The sequence below is a fragment of the Eleginops maclovinus genome, chromosome 6, assembly GCF_036324505.1.
Source record: "Eleginops maclovinus isolate JMC-PN-2008 ecotype Puerto Natales chromosome 6, JC_Emac_rtc_rv5, whole genome shotgun sequence".
Lineage (NCBI taxonomy): Eukaryota > Metazoa > Chordata > Actinopteri > Perciformes > Eleginopidae > Eleginops > Eleginops maclovinus.
This window is the reverse complement of record NC_086354.1, coordinates 19,743,642-19,763,157: the sequence shown is the minus strand read 5'-3', so window position 1 is coordinate 19,763,157 and position 19,516 is coordinate 19,743,642. Positions and strand designations below refer to the sequence as shown.

Sequence of the window (19,516 nt, the reverse complement as noted above, 5' to 3'; positions counted from 1 at the left end):
TAACACAACCAACAGCTCAATATGCTTTAGTGCAGCAGATCAAATACAAACATTGTTGAAAGTTCAGGTGCTCCAAAACAAATGTTCTAAAATGTTGACAGATTTTTTTATCACACCTCGGAAACTTTATGAAATGTCTACTAAGATCCAAGTTGTGTTTTATTTTTGATAACTTACTTGAATCCTCCTTGCTGTGCAGTTGCTGTGTAGGAGAGCTTGGATAGAGTGTCCATCACCTGGGGAATAAGAGGTGTGGTAATTCCTGTGTTTTCTTTTCTTTATGTCAAATCGTAAATGATGTACATTCTGTTTGGCGAAACTTGAATTATTATCAAAAATGACAGCAAGACATGAACAGAAGAAAAAGCTAAAAGAGTGATACAGAAAGAGAAAGAAATGCATGGTCTGCAGGTCATGCTACCTCGGAATCTCACACCTTTGCATCAGATCGTGTGTGTGTGTGTGTGTCTGTGTGTGTGGGTGTGATATCAAAGCAGAAAGTGTGCGGTGGTGGAGGTGTAAGAAGGAAAAGAAAGAGAGGGCGTCTGCGTGCTACTAAACAGATACATTAATGAAATAATCACTTAAATTATGATTTATTATTATTTTGTAATCCTTACCATCAAATAGAATCAGAATCACATTTGAAATTTGATAGACACTTTCTATTATTCCTGCATATGCAACCTTAAACACCTCAAAAACAGACAGGTTAAGCAAGTACATTAGTTATAGTCCTCTGATATCTGCAATCTGATTTTAGGTGCCTTTGATTTGTTCCTTTATTGGGGCTTTTAAGAATCAATTATCCAATCAGATACTCAGTTTTGACAGTTCCAAAAGTGCAGTAAATCTTTGCTTTAGGAGACATGAAATTTGATAAGGATCATAGAATTCCTTAGAAAACGTATCTAATGTCACTGGTATGAAGAAGAAGTTTAAATTGGTAATGCTGCAAATTACACTCTTGGATTTGCAAGCGTGGTGAAAGCATAGGTGATGGTATTGGTTTTACTAGCCAGTCTATGTGCAGCGTATGTCTTCTTCCTGTGTGAAATGTTGTGGCTTTGGCTAAACCCAGGTGTGCTTGAGACTTGAAAGAGTCATGTATGTAGTGCCAGAGACAAGCTGTTAAACCACAAAAGACCTCTGCGTCCTCACAAGTTCTTTACAGCTGTCAAACATTTCTTCTTTCTGCAACAAAACAAATCTTGTTCTGTCTTTGAAGTGGGATGATTTCACTTACTAAAATGGTGTTTCATTTTTGCTATGTACTGTATAACTTTTCCACAGCTAGGTAGTGAAATATACTCCGATAAAGATAACATTCAGTCAGTTGATTCAAGAAAGTCATCATCATCACAATCCCCATTGGCTTTTGCTTTTACAGCCAATGACAGCCAAGACCTGTGTTACTTTCAGTGTCAAATGTCACACCCTCATGATGCTGATCAGGACTAACTATTGTTTAACCTTTTTTAAAGAAATGTAGTGCTAAGTAGAGAACTCTTGACAAAAAGCAGAACATCAAATCTTCAAGAGAGATAGTAAAACACTTCGACATAAAAAAATATATTCAAATGTTCATAACTGACATGTCTGGCAGGTTAAACCACGAGAGACATTAGAAAAAAGCCAAAAGCTGAGATGAAGTCCAACCGTTGTGGTGAGAGTGGGCTGTTTAGAAAGTGAAGCTTAAATTCTCAGAGCACCATTTTTAAAAAAAGAAAACAGAAGAAAGTTAACATGTGCGTGTTTGTTTCACAGTTATTTGTGTCATCTTCATTAGTTAAATTAGATAAAGCAGCAGTCATTTCAATATATGAACACATTAAAGTCCACACATCTTCCGTCGCAGACTGAATCAAAACGCACTTACTATGGTCGGGCTTATTTAAAGTTAATAGATGTGCTTCTTTTGTTTTTCTGAGTTTGATTCTTTATGGTTTATTGCCCGTATTGTAAGATGCCTTGGATAAAAATGTCAGCCAAATTAAATGTAATGTGATTCACATCTAATAGGGTCTAATTTTAAGAACATCACACAAACTAAAGGTGTTTTGTTTATTTAATTTGTACAAAACAAAGCAGGCTGGTTTCCTAATGTTTTCATTTGTTAGTTAAGAGGAAAGGTGGATTTTGTTTCTTTCAGACAAAGCAGGCCTACATTTTTCTCCTGTTTGTTTATGCTGAACCAATCACCCGCAGCCAGTAGCTGCATACTTTATTTCTGTATCTTTAATAATAAGCAAGGGAGAACAAATTAACTAAACATTAAACTACTTGTTTTATAGGAAGAAAACAAGCCTATTTCAACACTTAAATGTATTAAGCAAACACTGTGCTTCTAAGGTCGAGGTTGACATCATTTTATTTTGAGGGAAGAAGTAAACACAATTTGGCCTCCGGGCTGCTGCATGCCATCAGCGTTGCAGCTCGGGGTGCAGCCTGTAGTAACTCTGCAGAGGAATGTAGGTTAGAGAGCTCTCATTAGTTATTCAGTGGACTAATGCTTAGTCTACGGGCAGATTTGGCATAACTCAACCCCAGTGGATTAGACTGGCTGAGATTTGAGATGTTCTCTTTTGGATGTTTTCTGGAAAATAGGAAAGAGCATTTCTTGTTTGGCTTAACAACCCTCCCTGGAGCCGATTCAACCCAATCGCTGAACCTGCAGTCACCCGTATTCCTAACTAATGAGGAAAAAAAAAAAAGTACACATGCGGCAAAATCTTCCCACTACTGATGCTTGTCTGTCTGATGGAAAAATCTTGAACATGACTGAGATTATGCAGGGTGGCTTGCATGTACTGTACATATTTACAGGCAGCACCTCCCCTACGGGATTACCAGCAGCCAGATTAACTGGAAGCTTCTTTAGAGCGCAACACACTGGACTGAAAGAAAAGAGAGTCTGTTTGGGAAACCACACGCAAAGCTCAATATGCAATCCACACACTTATAGAGAAAACCAAAGACCAGTTTCTATTCTCTGCAGTCAAGTGAATTAAAAATGTTAATCATGTATAAGACTGCCTGAATTAAAGACTTTTGATATAGCTTTTGCCAAGGGAACATCTCATTTAATTGAAACTTGCTCGCAAATTGCCAGTAGGGAGTTTTAAAACCACCTGCGATACTATTATTAAAAGAGATGCTCTTACAAAAGAAGTGAAGTTAAAAGAATAAAATATAACATTATTTACCTAAGGGATATTCTTTTTTTTAATCAAGCCCCTTTGAACTATTGTAACACTGCACCTGACTTAGTGTGCTGTATTTTAGAAATAACAAATATTCAAATAAATATAGTCAGTACAGATGGAAAGAAAGAAAATATATTCAGATGGAAATCGTATTATATTTCCCCCATGGATAACCAAGATGCTTAGACAACTCAGGATGCTCCAAGCTAATTTATGCACTGAAAAAGGGCATTGTGGGAACAGGCTGGTTCAGAGCGAGTGCGCTTTCTTCAGTTAAATCATTCTCCTGTGCTGCGAGCGAGGAGGAGCGCACTACAAACCCACTGACCTGGTAACTCTGTGTACTCACACTAAAACCAGCTCCCACAAAAATGCAGCATCAAAAGAAGTCGACCAATCCCTTAAGAAGTGTACCAGAAAAATGCAACACCAGGCAATGAGAGGGCAAGTATTGAAACTCACTCACATGCAATGTTTTCTTCAGAGGAAAATACATCACAACACTGACTGGCTCTGTATCACACGGTCTTCTCTCACACTGCATACAACCTTCCTAGTTATTTAAATGTGTGAGCATAATGTTCAGGTTTCAAATGACATTTCACTGAAATTCTAGTTTCTAGATCTACATTTCACAATTCCTTTCTGTTGTATGACAGTTTTATACCACAGGCTATAAGACTGCTGAACTCCTGACCTCTGTGAATGTCTACTCACATCTTTTTACACACATACATATATATATATATATATTATACACATCTGTTTATAGTACACACACACATATATATATATATATATATATTATACACATCTGCCATACATATCTGTTTATAGTACGCATATCTATATATTATACATATCTGCCATATACATCTGCTATACATAATATATGCATCTGTCCATACCTCCTCATTCAACAGTATAAAGTATTTAAATACTCTCAATGTATTCCACATATGTATATATTTCACATCCTCAAATCTTTATTGTTGTTACTGTAAATATTCTTCTCTCTTTTGCACTATTTTATTTATGTTATTTGCACCATGTATGTTGAGTTGTTGGAGGAGCACGCGACATAAGATTTTCATTGCCAACATATACGCTGTATCTGCTGTGCATATGACAAATAAAACCTTGAAACCTTGAAACCTTTATTTTTTGTTGTTAAGCTGCAAACCAAAGATTTTATGATATTTTATGAACTATGATAAAGAAAAGTATTTTGCTCAGTTTTTTCTCACAATTTCTCCCAAGACTGCATCATGTTTGTTATGAAAGAAGAGTTTGGAAAATACAATTGCTGTTTTGCAAACTATCACTCATTTTTGATGTTTGTATCATCTGAACAATGGCAAAAATGAAAAACACACAATCGATTAGACAGCCAGTAAAATCCCTCAGTTCTAACAGATGTGATACGAATTTGACCATAAAATTTGATTTTGTTGTGTCTGAGAAGTTTTTGTTGGCATCATAAGATTTTGTCGATTAGGAAGTGCTTCGATGACAAATTCCCTGATAGGCGAACTTCAACACAGTTATGATGTTTGTGTCACCAAATTGACCCATGTGGTTTCTAACATCTGAACAATGGAAAAACGTAAAACATACTATCAATTAGACAGTCAGCATAATAGCTGTAATAGAAGTCATATAAATTATAAAGACACTGTGCTCACTCTAACGTATGTTCTTGTACATGTGCGATTTCCTGTGAAGCTTAAAGACGTTCATAAATCATTGCAACCAGAGAACAAGGCAGCCGATAGAGGAAAGAAGAGCAGAACAGAAGAGATAGAGAATATCATCAGCTGCGAAGACAGTGGACTGTTTCTTCGAGTTGTGACAGAATAATGGATGAGGGTTTTACCTTTCCAAAGTCTCGAACATCGAAGAGATCAAAGGCTTCAAACAAGTAAGTCTTCCTCATCCCAAACTCCTCGTAGCAAGACGTCAGGAATGTGCGGATGTTCTTCAAGCACAGGAACTGCAGAGAGAAAGAAATTGAGAGTAATCAATTTTGTAATATTCCTGGTCTCCACAATGTATTTTTGAATACTTGAATGTGTCAGATTTCTCAGTGCACACAGCATTGAAAAATTATAAATAAGACATCAAAAATTCAACAATTATTTATGGAAAAAGTGGGATAGCTACATAAAGTATATTTTACAAATATACTATACTGAAGATGATGGTCCTTTTCATCTACTGAATCATACATATTCTATAGATTATAACAACATAGTCTATAGATTTCTCAGAGTAACAATTGTATTGTTTATGGAAAGAAATGTTGCTCTTAACTGTTTTAAATATAAAATGTAATACCTTAAATGTCACAAATAGGCGCACACTCCTTTTGCATGGTTAGTGTTGACTGCTGAAAATTATGTTTTTTGTCATTTAGAAGAATTTACCCTTTCATTTGATTTCAACACCATAATGCAAGCACAGAGCACATTAAGTCGACTTTGTAAAAGTGAAGGTGAACAGCACATAAAACACAGCAAACTGAAACTGAAAGCGAAATATTTCACATGTGGAAGGAAACCACTTGTAAGTTTGTGCTCTTTTGGTGTCACTTCCTAATAAGCATCTGTGTCTCAGTGGGTACATTCATTCACAAAGATAATTGGTATTGGTTCAATCAGTCAAATAGTATTAACCAACAGTGAAGAAGCTATAAACATGTGGACCCGCACCGTTCGCCCTTTTGCACATTAGTAAGTGATACTACTAAACTAGGAACTGTGTAGTGTATGTGTAAATGTGCAGAAAATACAAAGTGGATTCTTGTGGATAGATAGGTTCCTTTTTATCATTTCAGCTCATCGTGGAGACGCCTGTAATCACTCCACAGCCCCCCGCCCCGGGGACCTGTTAGTCTGCGGTGGAAGTGCATGAACATGATGGCTTTGCACCAGCATCAGCCTCTTACTCCTGATTACAGTCACAGTGCTGGTGTTTACTCACTTTCCTCTCATCTTCTTTGAGAATAAACACCGCATTCTTGGTTTCAAGGATAGAAAAACTACAACGTTAAAGTGCAGATCTTTCTTGGTACAGTAAAATGATTGAAGGAAGGTTCGCTTTTGCAGTGATTAGTCGAAATCCCTTTTCTGATTATCTTGTATCGCACATCTTTTAATTCAGTCATTATCACATTTGTGCTCAGATGTATTGATGTTTAGTAGCATGAATTTCTCTGCTGCTGAAGTCTCTTGTCTTATCCTGTCTATATGAAAAAAATATAGAACAAAAACAGAGGTTATGTTGAGGGTCTTTTATCCACACATAAGAATATTACTGTCACAATCCATATCTTTTTATTTGAACTGAGGCCTCACAAATAGAATGGGAAAAATAGCACGTCTGGGTGCATTTTCACTTCACTACACTGCACTCTCATCCTGCAGTACATTACTTTTATTCCCTTATTTCCATTTCCAAGATGTTAGGTCAGCGGGGCACAAAGAAAGGACCATTTAAAATCTGGAGCTCACTGACACACATGCCTTTCTCGACCATATTCATATGGCCTACAGCTGCAGGCTATGGCTGGCCATTGTTCAGGACATTATGCCCTGGGTTTACTCTTATTGTCCATCAAGAAGATAAGAGACGAGTTGACGTGCACTGACAGAGCACATGCACAACAGCAGTTCATACCGCAGAGCACAATGTAATGCCCTACTAGGAGGAGGGATTTTATTTTTGATGAAAGCTAAGATTATTCTGGGCAAGGAAAGTAATTTTGACTACAAGCCTGCATTCATTTATGGCAGTTTAAAATTAAAAACTGATTAAATAGTTTTACAAAAATTGTGGTGAGGCAACATTTCAGGCATACAAATAAAAATACAGTCACATCTTTAATGAAGGTCCGGTCCAGTAAGAAATGATCACACCCCACTACTCATCTCAAAACGGTGTGTGTAAGATTAAGATTAATTGGAATCGTACGTGTTAAAATCCTGACTGGATAATCAATGTGTCATATGTGTTACACTGAAGAAGACTTAATAAAGGTGTGATCACCAGCAAAAGGAAGTCTTGTTCTTATAATAACACATTACAAAAAGCTGTGAAAATTGTTAGTGGTCTGAAACCAAACTATGTTAAATGGAGATTACTTGCATATCAACAACGATCTTAGTTATATCAAGTAAAAAATGAGTGCATGTTTTATTAAAGACAACGGGGATTTTTACAAATGTGTAGTTTTATACTATTTATAAGTGTAAGTAAGTCTCGTATTGGCTAACTACACATAGTTACAAACTCAGTTGCAAGCCACCTAAAAGCCGCTGCACACACATACTGTAGTAAAGGTTCCCTAACAAATGGGTGGATCAAAGCCTGGATTTTATCAGGACTCTCCAGTGACAGAGAAAAAATATGGGTAAAGAGGTGAACAGAGGTTCAGCCTGGGACCATTTCCGTAGGTCTCATAGGGGCAAAAAGAGAGTTGCATTTGCTTCAAGTAAGATTTAAAAACACACATAGAAAGTTAAACAATGAATCGCTTTGAATCTATCATATTTAGAGGAAGTAGACGGGAAGATTTGTCCATATTAGATCTTCAAATGAGGTCACTTTGTTGCATTATATTTATGAAATGCTTAGAGTGACACAGCACGATAGGAGAAAGGATGGCTTTAAGTTCACTAATTCTAGACTTGAATATAGGAGTAACACAGATTTAAAATGATCATAAGCTTGCCTTATCCTACAAATCCTCACGACTTTCAGGAGGAACGGAAAATAACTCCCCTCACACCTCTACAGTAAACTCTAAATAACCCTGGAATAATGCACATTTTTATCAAAGTGTTGGCTTGAGGCGTTTTAACAAAAACAATAATGGTATGCACACAGTGATTTTAATTATATATGGTTTGTTAAGAGACCTTATGTGTCACTGCTTTAGTCTTATTGTTTCTTTAAAAGTAGCAGTTTTGTGTTAGCCTTCTAAGTCATGCAAACCAGAACACATTTTACTGTCAGTGTTCATGAGCATAAGTGACATTGGATTGATTTCTCCCACTAACAGGGCTAAATTGATTCTGGAGCGCCTGGTTATTAAGTAAATCAATTCACATTGATGTGTAACATTAAATGACCTATTCTGGCATGCTGTTAATCCCATTAATTTAATGTAATGTAAATTGTATTATAGTGTGTGTCAGTCTATATTATATTCAATGTTTACAATTTGGGATTTTGATATAGGGTGGACAAGCATACTTCCTTTCATTCTGTATATGTATATGTGCATTCAATATATAGATCCTTCATTATTGATATATATTCACTGTTTTGCATATTTTGTTTATCTTCTACTGCTGGAATATCTTTATTTTATTTGTATTGTATTTTAATTACCACTAATCCATGTGCAATGTCCTATCTATGCTGCTGTGACAGAAAGCTAAAATCAAATTGGAATCAATAAAGTACATCTTATTATTATTAATGTCCGGCAACACTCATTTAACTTTAAAGCAGTTATCAGTTCCCCTGCGCGCGTTACCAGCACAGAACCAAGCTGCTGAAGAGTACCTGTGACATCTGCGGCCTGAGGTTAATCTCCTTCAGGTTGATGGTGTGAGGTTTCAGGTTGTTGAGCAGCTGGCACAGCAACACCCCGTCCCGCAGGGTTTGTGCCAGATCGAACACCTGCGCGGTGTCCGCAGTCACCCGGTGGTTGGCGGGCAGCACGTTGCAGCTGATTAGCCACATCGCACACTGCCTCCAATACTCCATGTTGTCGGTGGAAACAGAAGGTTGGTACCGAATGTGTAAACTTTGTCCTTATTTGAAGCCTGTGCACGGCATGGTAGCTGTGCTCAGCGGCGTCCACTCGTCTCACTGAACTTCTTCATGCCCTCTGGAGGGCGGGGAGAGCTGCAGCTTTTAGACGCGCTGCACAGCTGGGAAGCTGCGGTGAAACCCCCTCAGCATGTGTGTACTTCCCCTTCCTCCTTGAGAGAGACTGTTTCCACAGAGGTGGTCGTACAATGATGGTAAGCCTTGCCCTTGCTTATCAAGTTTTAAAACTTTATAGGAAGCTCTAAAAGCTGTTGGCAGCAATTGAAATTAATTTCACATACAATGTCAATGGAAGTTGGTTTTAATATGCATTGTTTTTTAAAACATTTTTATTAAATCTATTATTTCAATTAATTCTGAACGATTGCTTAATAAACTATTGCCCATCACATATTCCTAAACCCATCCAAAAATGATTGATGTAAGACATATTTGTTTTGTCTGAAACAGCTATCCCAAACCGCTAGGCCTATAGGAAATGTAAAGTCATATGAATGAAAAAAAAGATAAAACAAGATCCACTAGCAAATTTAGATTTTACTCGATAAATGTTGATACGTGATCAAGTGCATTTTGTCGTAGTTAAACCCATTAAAGATTCCAGTACTTTTTCTTCATTCAAAAACAGTGTATCTATTTATTCTATGAAAAACTGTGTGTTGCAGTAATCCCTCAGTCACCCACTACCAGCTGACATTCCATGTGGATTATAAACAGTTTTGACAGGTGTCTGTAATCTCAGTTCTTTGAGAAGCTGAGAAAACGGTTTTTATCTGTTTTATATAAGTAAGATAGTAAATAATCAAGGGATCTAACAAATATGGAGAGAAGGACATTCTCCTTCCATGGGATGTAGCCTACTGTGGATCGCTGTCATTAAACCCACGACATAAACACAGGAAGGAAGCGGAGGGATCCCATCTTGTTTCGCCCTCAGTGAGGGAGCCAGATGTTTCCGCAGACATTGACTCATAAACTACAACTTATAAGAGTTAGTAAGTTAAACAAAAAAACTTGCTCTCTTGATTACTTAGGGGACATAGGCTATCATGACAAAAAAAAATGTTCTGTTGCTTTTGCATATTTCTGAGCAAAGACACTCCAGTCACTTTTTCCTTGAGCTGCCAATGTCAGAAAACATGTGATTCAACAAGCCACTCAGATGTGGCTACAGAGTCCCATGCTGGGACATAAGAATATACTGCTTCCTGTCTGCCACCTTCTGCTTGAGCTCTACTGCAAACTTGCAGCAAGTTTTTCGCACATGCTATTCAGAGCATTGCTAGGCTACTTTACAATGGGGGTTTAAGACAGGTAAGTGTCAATGTTTCAAACAGAGGGTGAATACCAAGTGTCATGAATGCAGTTCATAAAATGGCCACTTGAGGCTGGCTACAAAAAGGAGTCTCTGTATTCATGACAACGTTAGGGGGATACATTCTATATTGCCCCCAAATCCTTTTTTTTTTAAATCAAAGCTTGAAGTTACAAACTATTAGGGGATGACTGCTTTGAGTGAGAGGTGCCTTCTTAGGTCACTGGCCTCTTGTGGTCTGCTCTGTTGTGTCACATTGCTTGATCAAGTTCACCACCATGCCCATTTATCATAAAAAAATGTTATAGACAAAATCCGACATTTAGAAAACAATTCAGAAATTTGAAAAAAAAAAAAAAAGTCAGATCTTTCAGTAAAAAAGTGATCATTTTGAAAAAATTCCCGGAAGTTCAACTTTGGAAAAAAAACCTGTATTGTATAAGTATGAAAATAAAGTTGGAAAAACAATTGGAAGACAAACATTGTGATTTTAAAAAAGAAGACGATATAGGGCCACCTGAAGAAGAGGTCAAAATTTAGAAAAAAAAAAAATCCGTATTTGTTGGGTAAGTAAGTCGGCAAGAGTATTTAATTTAAGTTACGATTGAACCTGTACGTTGAATACAAATAAGAGAAAAGTTATATTTCTATTACCTATTTTATAACAATTATTTTAAGTATGATTTACTGATTTTATTGAACCACAAGCATTGGATGTACTTCATCTGCATTACGTGCACATTGGTCTGCAACATGATCTGCACTATTCTGTTTTACACTGTTCTTGCACTATTTTCATGTCATTTTTGTATTGTTTTATGTCTTATATAACTATGTTGCACTGTTAGAGGAGCTCAGGACTGACGATTTTCATTGCCATTTCTACATTGTAGCCTGTGTGCATATACAATTCAAACCTTTGAAGAAAAAAAAATCTGTATAGTCTTATTTTGTAATCGTACTGTAAACTTCCGGCGAAAAAAAAGAAACAAGCACGAAACCGGAAATAGAACCAAAAAAAAAAAAGAAAGAAAGAAGCGTCAAAACATAAACAGAGCCGTCAACCTTGCAGTTAGCTTGCTTTATAGTCTGTCTTTTGCAAAACCCTCTATGCACGCATTCCTAATGTCGTGTATTTACGCCAAGGGGATCACGGCACTTAGCTCAATTGCTAAGCAGTGAGTTGGAGAGCATAAATCTGCAATAAAGATTAGGACTAAACTAAGAAGTACGCCTCGTCGGGCCTGCGAATAGAGGTAACGCATGCTATGCTAGTTAGCAAGCAGAAGCAACGCTTACTGCCTTCCTTTTGACAACCAGCTGTTAGGTGCTTAAGCAGGAATCAGCTGTATTTAGGTTCAATTTGTGTTAGCAACACGCAGGCTAGTTAGCATGAGCTGACGACAGTGACAGATAGTCGAGCTCTGTAGAGGACAATGCACTGTTTAAATGCATTAAAAAGCAAACATTAGTCAGGCCTGTGAGCCAGCTGCCAAGCGAGGAAGTTTGTTTATGTGTTTGCAGGCAGTGGGACTGGTTACTAAAATTAGCCTGGCTGTTAGTTTGGAAGAGCTAACAGGTTACTTGTGCCCCACGGCGCACAGTGCGGAAACAGCTTATCGAATGCAAGCAACAACGTTGGTTTACTAAAGCAAACAAGTAGTTTACTATCTCAATTCAAGCCCAAGTTCATTTCTTTCAATAACAACCCGAATATTGTTTTCGATCGAAGGTTCTCCCTCGGGGCGACGCACGACAAAGGACACAGAATGGCTGAACCTGACGGCAAATCCACTGCGCTGAACGGTAAAGGATCAGTGCAAGAAAAAGACTGACTATTTATATTGACTAACTGTTTCACGGCTACTTGATCTGAGTGTGTTTTACTAGGTGGCTCTGAAGAAAAAGATCCAGGGGAAGATCAACACAAGGAGGAAGGTGCCTCTGGAAGCAAAGAGGGACAAACACAGTCTTCATCTCAAGATGGTATCCACATTCTTGTTGTTTAACAGCAACTTTAAAAGTGTATGTTTTAGCACAGTTTCATATGGTAGAAACTTTGCTTAAATTAAATGCATATATCTTTACTTAGGGGCTTTACATTGATACAGTTTCAGTAGCAGTTGTGCACCTTTTGTTGAATCTCCCAGTGAGACGGAAATGTCTTGACCTAATTCTCCATGGCTCTGGCTTTCCCTATTTCTGTAGCTCCCAAAGAAACAGGAGAGGCGTCTGGAGACAAGCCTATGCCAGATGTGGAAGGAGAGATAAGGGCAAACCGAGAGGGAGAGGAGGAGGAGGAAGACACAGACAGCATGGATGGAAGCGGTCTTTACTCCCTGACTGAGGATGGTGATAGAGAGAGCGAGGGAGGCCGACGGGAGAGGGCAAAGGAGAAAAGAGCAGCCAGAAAGAGGAATAGACCCGGCGGCGTCGGCGGCACCAATCACTCCTCCAGCTCAGATGATGATGACGATGATGACGACGAAGAAGAAGAACAGAAAGATGACGATGATGATGACGACGACGATGATGATGAGGCTATGGAGGCGTGGCTGGGAGCAGAGCTCTGTGACATGCGTGGCCCTATATGGAGGTCGATACCCTCACTTCGCTCCAGGGAGATCGGCAGGGACTCACACCAGTTTGTGAGGCGCGTGTGTGGAGCCCGGGGTCTGGTGCAGAGGCTAGAGCTGCAGGGCCGGCTGGAGAGGCACACAGGTTGCGTCAACACGCTGCACTTCAACCCCTCGGGCACACGCCTGGCTTCGGGCAGCGATGACCTGCGAGTGGTGATCTGGGATTGGGCTATCCGCCGTGCTGAGCTGGAGTTTGACAGTGGCCACAAGAGCAATGTCTTTCAGGTAAGGAAAGCAAAAAACATTACCTCTTATGAGTGAGTAAGCTGGTAGATTGAAAACTTGAGACAGTTGGGTTCATACGGACAAAACAGTTTGGTTCTGTTCAGTGGGGGAAGAACACTAACCTTTTTTTTGAGCAGACAGGTTAAAGACACAACCCTCTACCAGGGGACTGGGGTGGCATTTGCATACCGGAAATTTTCATTATGAAAAATAACATTTTAAACTCTTTTCAACTTCATAAACATTTCCCAAAAAAGGCCACAGGTCACAAAATGCTATACAATTAGAAAGCATCCATTATGCTATGAAATTGTAAATACTATAAAACATACACTGATCTTTTTATTCAGAGTTTTCCAATTAGTTCTACCTTCCCATATTTGAACATAAGCACCCAAACATTAGTGATCAGCGCATCAGGGTGACGCCGTCGCTGCTTGATGCTCCATTCGAACAGCCTAGGCAAGGATGACGGTACACTTTGAGTTGATAATGAGAGTGGGTCATTACCTTGTATAGAGTCGATGAAGATTTAAGTTGGGCTAATGTGGCTGGAATCTTAAGCTGAGTCTTCCCCCTGCTCTTGATGTACACAGGCGAAGTTCCTGCCTCACAGTGGAGACTCCACCTTGGCCATGTGCGCTCGAGATGGTCAGATCAGAGTGGCTGAACTCTCTGCCACACAACGCTGCAAGAACACCAAGCGGGTGGCACAGCACAAAGGGGCAGCACACAAGGTGAGTGTCTGTACTGTATGTGGGAATGGATGTGTGAAAGCAGTATGTCTCTGAAGCACTTGAGGGGAATTTATTCTAGTTTGGCACACAGTTCCGCTTGGACTCAAGGACGAACTGATTAGATTAGAAAAGGCCAAGGTTTTGTCCAATTCTAAATGTGTTTGTAAATACTTTTCGTTTAGTGTCTAGGACTCTATTCTGAATTTTATCATCGGGGTGTCCCATTTCACAAATCTCCATTATGATGGTACTTCTATTTTTAAACTGTGAGTTACATTGAATTGAACTGTGACCTTGCAAAACACGTTTTTAGTCCATAGCATAAGAATGAAAATGATGACTAATTCCAACATGATATGATACATTTATGAAGACACTTAAGACAGGTTGCCACTGCAACCTTTTTTTGTGAAGGCATAAAACTTCAAGGCGCTTATTCTAGTTTCTACTTACTTTTGTTCCAGCTGGCCCTGGAGCCAGACTCCCCCTGCTCCTTTCTTTCTGCGGGGGAGGACGCTGTGGTGTTTGGTATTGACCTGCGTCTCGACCGCCCTGCTAAGTGAGTGAGACTGTAATTAAAGTGGTCCGACTTTAAATTCATTCACCTCATGTATTGGATTGTCTGTCACATTTCCAAACTGACTGGTGCAATAGATCCGGACACTATCATAAACTATGACACAATACACTCCTACGTATTGATTTCTGTTAAGGCAGTGTCACGTATTAATATAACTATGGCCTTTTTTCAACCATGTTTGTAGTGTTATTACACAAACATGCTTTCACTCCATGTTTGTATCCTCCATTCAATCACCTTCTCTTTGTCAGTTTTCCTGCGTTTGAAATACATCTTCATGATTTCGCTTGCCAGAGCTAATACCTGTTTTTCCTTTGTGTCTCCTTACATCTTCAGTAAACTGGTGACCGTGAAGGAGGGGGATAAAAAAGTGGGCCTGTACACCATCTATGTGAACCCGGCAAAGACACAACACTTTGCTGTGGGAGGAAGAGATCAGTATGTGAGGTATGAGGCAGGTTTTGATAAAAGTATCATAATATTTAGTATTTTTCTTTTCTGTTTTGTAGATGTCACTTCTGAATGTATTTCTTCTGTTCTCACCGTCTCTTTTTCCCACCCTCTTTAGGATCTATGACCAGAGGAAGATCAATGAGAACGATAACAATGGCGTTCTGAAGAAGTTTTGTCCTTCACATCTGGTATCCAGTGAGTCTAAAACCAACATAACCTGCCTCGTGTACAGCCACGATGGCACAGGTAAAAAAAACATGTTTTTAGCATATCTACATAATTATTTTTACTGTTTATATTTAACGTATTTTGATGATCTGTACCTTTTTTTCGCATTCTGTTAATTAACATATTAAGGAATATATTTTAAAAATGACCCCTTTACCTGATACTTTCTTGATTTATTGTTTGAAAATGCCACAATTTCTGCCCTTCTCAGCCTACTGATGCAGCCACAGTGCAGTGAGTGAAACTCAAACAGGATAAGGGCTATTCTAAAAAAGCATGTGCTCTAGTCTTTGCAGAACATCAGTAACGTCGAGTTTAGAGCCAGTTACAGGAATCTACTTAAGTCCAATTTATATCTCTTTTTTTGCTTTAGTAGAAACCTAACTAACTGAATTGCACCTGTTTTTTCTCTGCAGAGCTCCTGGCCAGTTACAACGACGAAGACATCTACCTGTTTGACTCCAACCACAGTGATGGGGCAGACTATCGCAGGAGATACAAGGGACACCGCAATAATGCTACAGGTGCTAAATTCAGTCCCTAATTACAGCAAGCATTACAGATGCACCTTTTGCTTAAAGACCATAGTTTCTAAAATCAACCACATCAGTTATGGCCCCACTTCAGAAGCCTTTACCTGTTAACCAATAACTCCTGCTGTTACGATTTGGCTGTTTAGAAGTGTATATATGGGGTACTTTTTACCTGAATCTATACTGCGGGACTGTAAAATGATTGTAGTTGGACTGACTCTGCATATCTACCCTTCTCTCACAGTGAAAGGAGTGAACTTCTACGGGCCATGCAGTGAGTTTGTGGTCAGCGGCAGTGACTGCGGACACATCTACCTGTGGGACAAGAACTCTGCTCGCATTGTCCAGTTTATGGAGGGAGACAGGGGAGGAGTGGTGAGTCAAAGACAGATAATAACGTATATGTGTTGTTGGGTTCAAAGATACCTTGGCAAATCCCTGTAATCCCTTTATTTGGACCTGGTTGTATGACCTCCGCAGTAGAGTAAGCTTTTTGCTGCTGGGACAAGAATATTCTCTTTAAGACTATCGCAATCTTCATCTCATTTTTGCTCTCCCCTCAACAGGTGAACTGTTTGGAGCCACATCCCCACCTGCCAGGCATGGCCACTAGTGGGCTGGACCATGATGTGAAACTGTGGGCCCCCACAGCGGAGTGCCCCACTGGACTCAAGGGTCTGAAAGAGGTACTTTATTCTGCCCTATATTTCATTCTGCTTTTTATGTTATTTTCTATCATACTCTTGGTTGTGGAAACATTTTATCCACTTCTTTCCTTTTATCCTATATATGTTAAATATCCAGTTTCACTCATTTGTTTTAACCAGTCATTGAAAGTGAAAATCAGGGTACATTTACCTAAACCGTCAATTATAATTGCCCAATGCACTGCAAAACAACTAGCTTTGCTAATTTGGGGTCTTTTACACCCTCATACGCTCCTGTAAATAAGAAGTACAATTTGTATGAAGTACATGTATGGTCTTCATGCACGCCCCTGTGCCCCATATTCACACCTATTGGTTGTGTTTTTGAAGGTGATGAAGAAGAACAAGCGGGAGCGTGATGGGGACAGTGTTCGTCATGGCGACCAGTACGACACCCAGCTGCTGTGGTTCCTGATGAGACACATGAGGAACAGAAGGCCTCCGAGGGTAAACACTCAAAACACCCCAGTTCATCTGATCTTTTGGAAGGAAATCTAGAGTATGTTGGCATACTCTATCAGCCCGTAAAAGTCACATGTTCCTCTGATCTCTCTGTCTGGATACAGGCCCGCCGCGAGGGTGCAGACGCAGACACAGACGAGTCGTGGAGCTCTCCGGATTCCTCCGATGAAGAGGAGGGAGGTCCTGACAACGTCCAGTGCATGTCCTCCTGAGCTACACACACACACATACTGAGACCCACACACACACACACACACACACACACACATACATACATACATACATACATACATACTTTATTGCCCTTGAATTGATGCACATAAGCAAGCACTATTGACACACTGGCATACTCAAACACAGACGAGCCACAGACTTGTTTTTGTTTTTCCTCCTACACATACAAACTTACAGAGATAAAACACACATTTACTTTGACATACTTTTGAAGAAGAGATGCTTAACGTCTGGTTTCCCAGCTGTTGTGAGTGTGCAAATAACGACTAAAGACTATAAACACACTTCCAGAATCCTGACTTTTGGGGGAATTGTACAAAGAGGTTTAGTGAGTGCTTACACCCCTACGAGCCACTTGGACCCCCCTGCTTGTCTATACGTTATCTCTCAGCTCTGCCTCGCCCCAGAACAATGTCCTGTGCATGTATGGCAGCAAGCACCTCTTCTTTAGGTACCCTGTAGGAAGCTATACATCACCAGCAGGCAATCCCTTCTCTCTTAGTAACACACCTCTTGCTCTGGAGCTCTCTGTGCTGTCTGAGGGAGGGTCAGCAGGGAGTAGAATGGTACCCTCAAACCATCCCCTTAAATGTGACTCCCTTTAAGATTTGAACACATGGAGGGAAACCCCAGTGTCCTCCCACTGCATCGCCCCAGTCTCATATTGATTTCTGGCCCTTGAGCTTGTGCAGCTAGTTCCATTTCCCCCCAGAGAACTACTAAATCCCTACATGCTGCATCACCAGACATTCTACTTCCTCCCCCTCCTCTCTGCATCACCCCCCTCCCCCCTCACGACTGAGTGCACTTTGAATCAGGGATGCTTTTAGTTTGAGACAAAGACTAAACGTGCACTGAGTGTGATTTTTTGGGGGGTAAAGCGCTTGTATCCTTCATTGGAGGCCCCACAGTGAAGTTTAGTTCATTTCTATTGATTTATTTGAGTGGGGAGATATTTTTGCACTTAAGAATAGTTCGACTGAGGAAGAGGAGACTTGTTTTGCTTCAACCAAACTTTCCTCCTCCTCCTCCTTCCTTTTTCTTCCTCCCCGCTCTCCATCTTTGAAAGGAAAGTTTAAATGTTGAGGCAAATGCACATAGGATAATGACAGGATCTGGAATTATGAAAAGCAACAATCAACTTGGATTAAATCCCAACTGAAGAACTGTGACAATTGAGATTGGAGTAATAACCATGCGGTTCCCAAAAATCCATCTGTGACGCTGACAGTCTCAAATAATTTGCTCAACAACGTTTATTAGACAAACATTTGAACTAAGTCTTGTGTTTGAAGCAAGCACACCACTTCTTAGGAAAGAGGAGGAGGGGGGGGGGGGTCAATGTTCTTGCCAGTCACTTGTTGTGTGAGAGCGTTAAAGTCCAGCTTTTCTCATTTTCTATGAGAACTCTAGTTAGATGCATTTCTATGTACATATATAAATATATATTAAAACTGTAAAAAAAAAAAAAAAACATCTTTAGCAAATGCTGTTCGACTCCAAAAAAAATAAAAAGATATCAAATCATTTGATTGGTATTGATGCAGAGGTTTATATTCTATATGAGGACAAAGTACTTTTAAAATCAAGAGAAGAATAACTTGAGGCACCATTTTTGTTCTATTTTTTTTTGTTATGAATGGCATCCCTCTGTTATGAACAGATCAGCTGTCATTTCAAGTATTACAGGTTCTATTTCTTGTTCAAAGAAAATGCAAAAAAGTATTTCCTTTCTAGATCTTAATCCATCATTCGAGACGGTTCTATCCAGATTTTCCCACTGGCTATTTTTGGCATCTTGTATACAGAAGGCGTTAGATGAACATTTTTGTCCACCACTGCCTAATATTGCGTTCCATCAGTTAAGTTGGAAATATGTACGATTAGTGCAATAAACAAAAAGACAGTGCTCTTGATGTTGTTGTCATTTCATGGTCTCGTGTTATATTCATTTTATTTATCGACCTACAAATAATGTGTGAAACCTTTTGCCGTTACCAGTTTTGCAGGCTGTTGTAAATTCACATTTTCACTTTACAGAGTTGGAGAATTATCTCACAGATCAAATTTTAGTGATGTCTTTAGATTCGTGTGAGTGATTGGTATAGTGTGCAAATATTAGCTGAGGATAAGAGGTCCTGGGCCGCCGGATAGCTTGGGTTAGAGCTGGTGGCCAATATGCAGTCAACACTGCCTAGTAGGCTGGTTCGAAGCCAGAGCCGGTCAAACAATTCAGGCAATGTGCTCCTCTTTCAACTCTTAACAGCTCCAATAAAGGTTAGGATATTTTATTTCAGTCACGAAACAAAAAATGATTCATATTTCAGCCCCTTTCTTGATTTGAGATGGTTTGGTT

At 39.4% G+C, this 19,516-nt stretch overlaps 2 protein-coding genes across 3 annotated transcripts in view; one reads left to right on the top strand and one right to left on the bottom strand.

The window, feature by feature from the left end:
- Positions 1-9,147, bottom strand: part of LOC134866606 (guanine nucleotide exchange factor VAV3-like) — a 40,381-nt gene extending 31,234 nt beyond the window's left edge. The window contains exons 1-3 of one of the 2 annotated variants that reach the window (XM_063886840.1): positions 8,778-9,147; positions 5,083-5,199; positions 178-236 (exon numbers count right to left, since the gene is read on the bottom strand). In XM_063886840.1, the coding sequence (XP_063742910.1) occupies positions 178-236; positions 5,083-5,199; positions 8,778-8,981 (380 nt within the window). In that variant the 5' untranslated portion in view covers positions 8,982-9,147. The remainder of the gene's footprint in view (positions 1-177; positions 237-5,082; positions 5,200-8,777) is intronic. The other variant, XM_063886841.1, reaches the window with a different exon arrangement.
- A 2,247-nt stretch (positions 9,148-11,394) lies between these two features.
- Positions 11,395-19,087, top strand: dcaf8 (DDB1 and CUL4 associated factor 8). The gene is made up of 13 exons (XM_063886845.1): positions 11,395-11,618; positions 12,095-12,168; positions 12,253-12,348; positions 12,571-13,226; positions 13,823-13,963; positions 14,428-14,522; positions 14,880-14,990; positions 15,112-15,242; positions 15,641-15,748; positions 16,002-16,132; positions 16,324-16,443; positions 16,795-16,911; positions 17,031-19,087. The coding sequence occupies exons 2-13, from the start codon at positions 12,132-12,134 to the stop codon at positions 17,136-17,138; spliced, it is 1,851 nt and encodes a 616-aa protein (XP_063742915.1). The 5' UTR covers positions 11,395-11,618; positions 12,095-12,131; the 3' UTR covers positions 17,139-19,087.
- Positions 19,088-19,516: the final 429 nt, after the last annotated feature.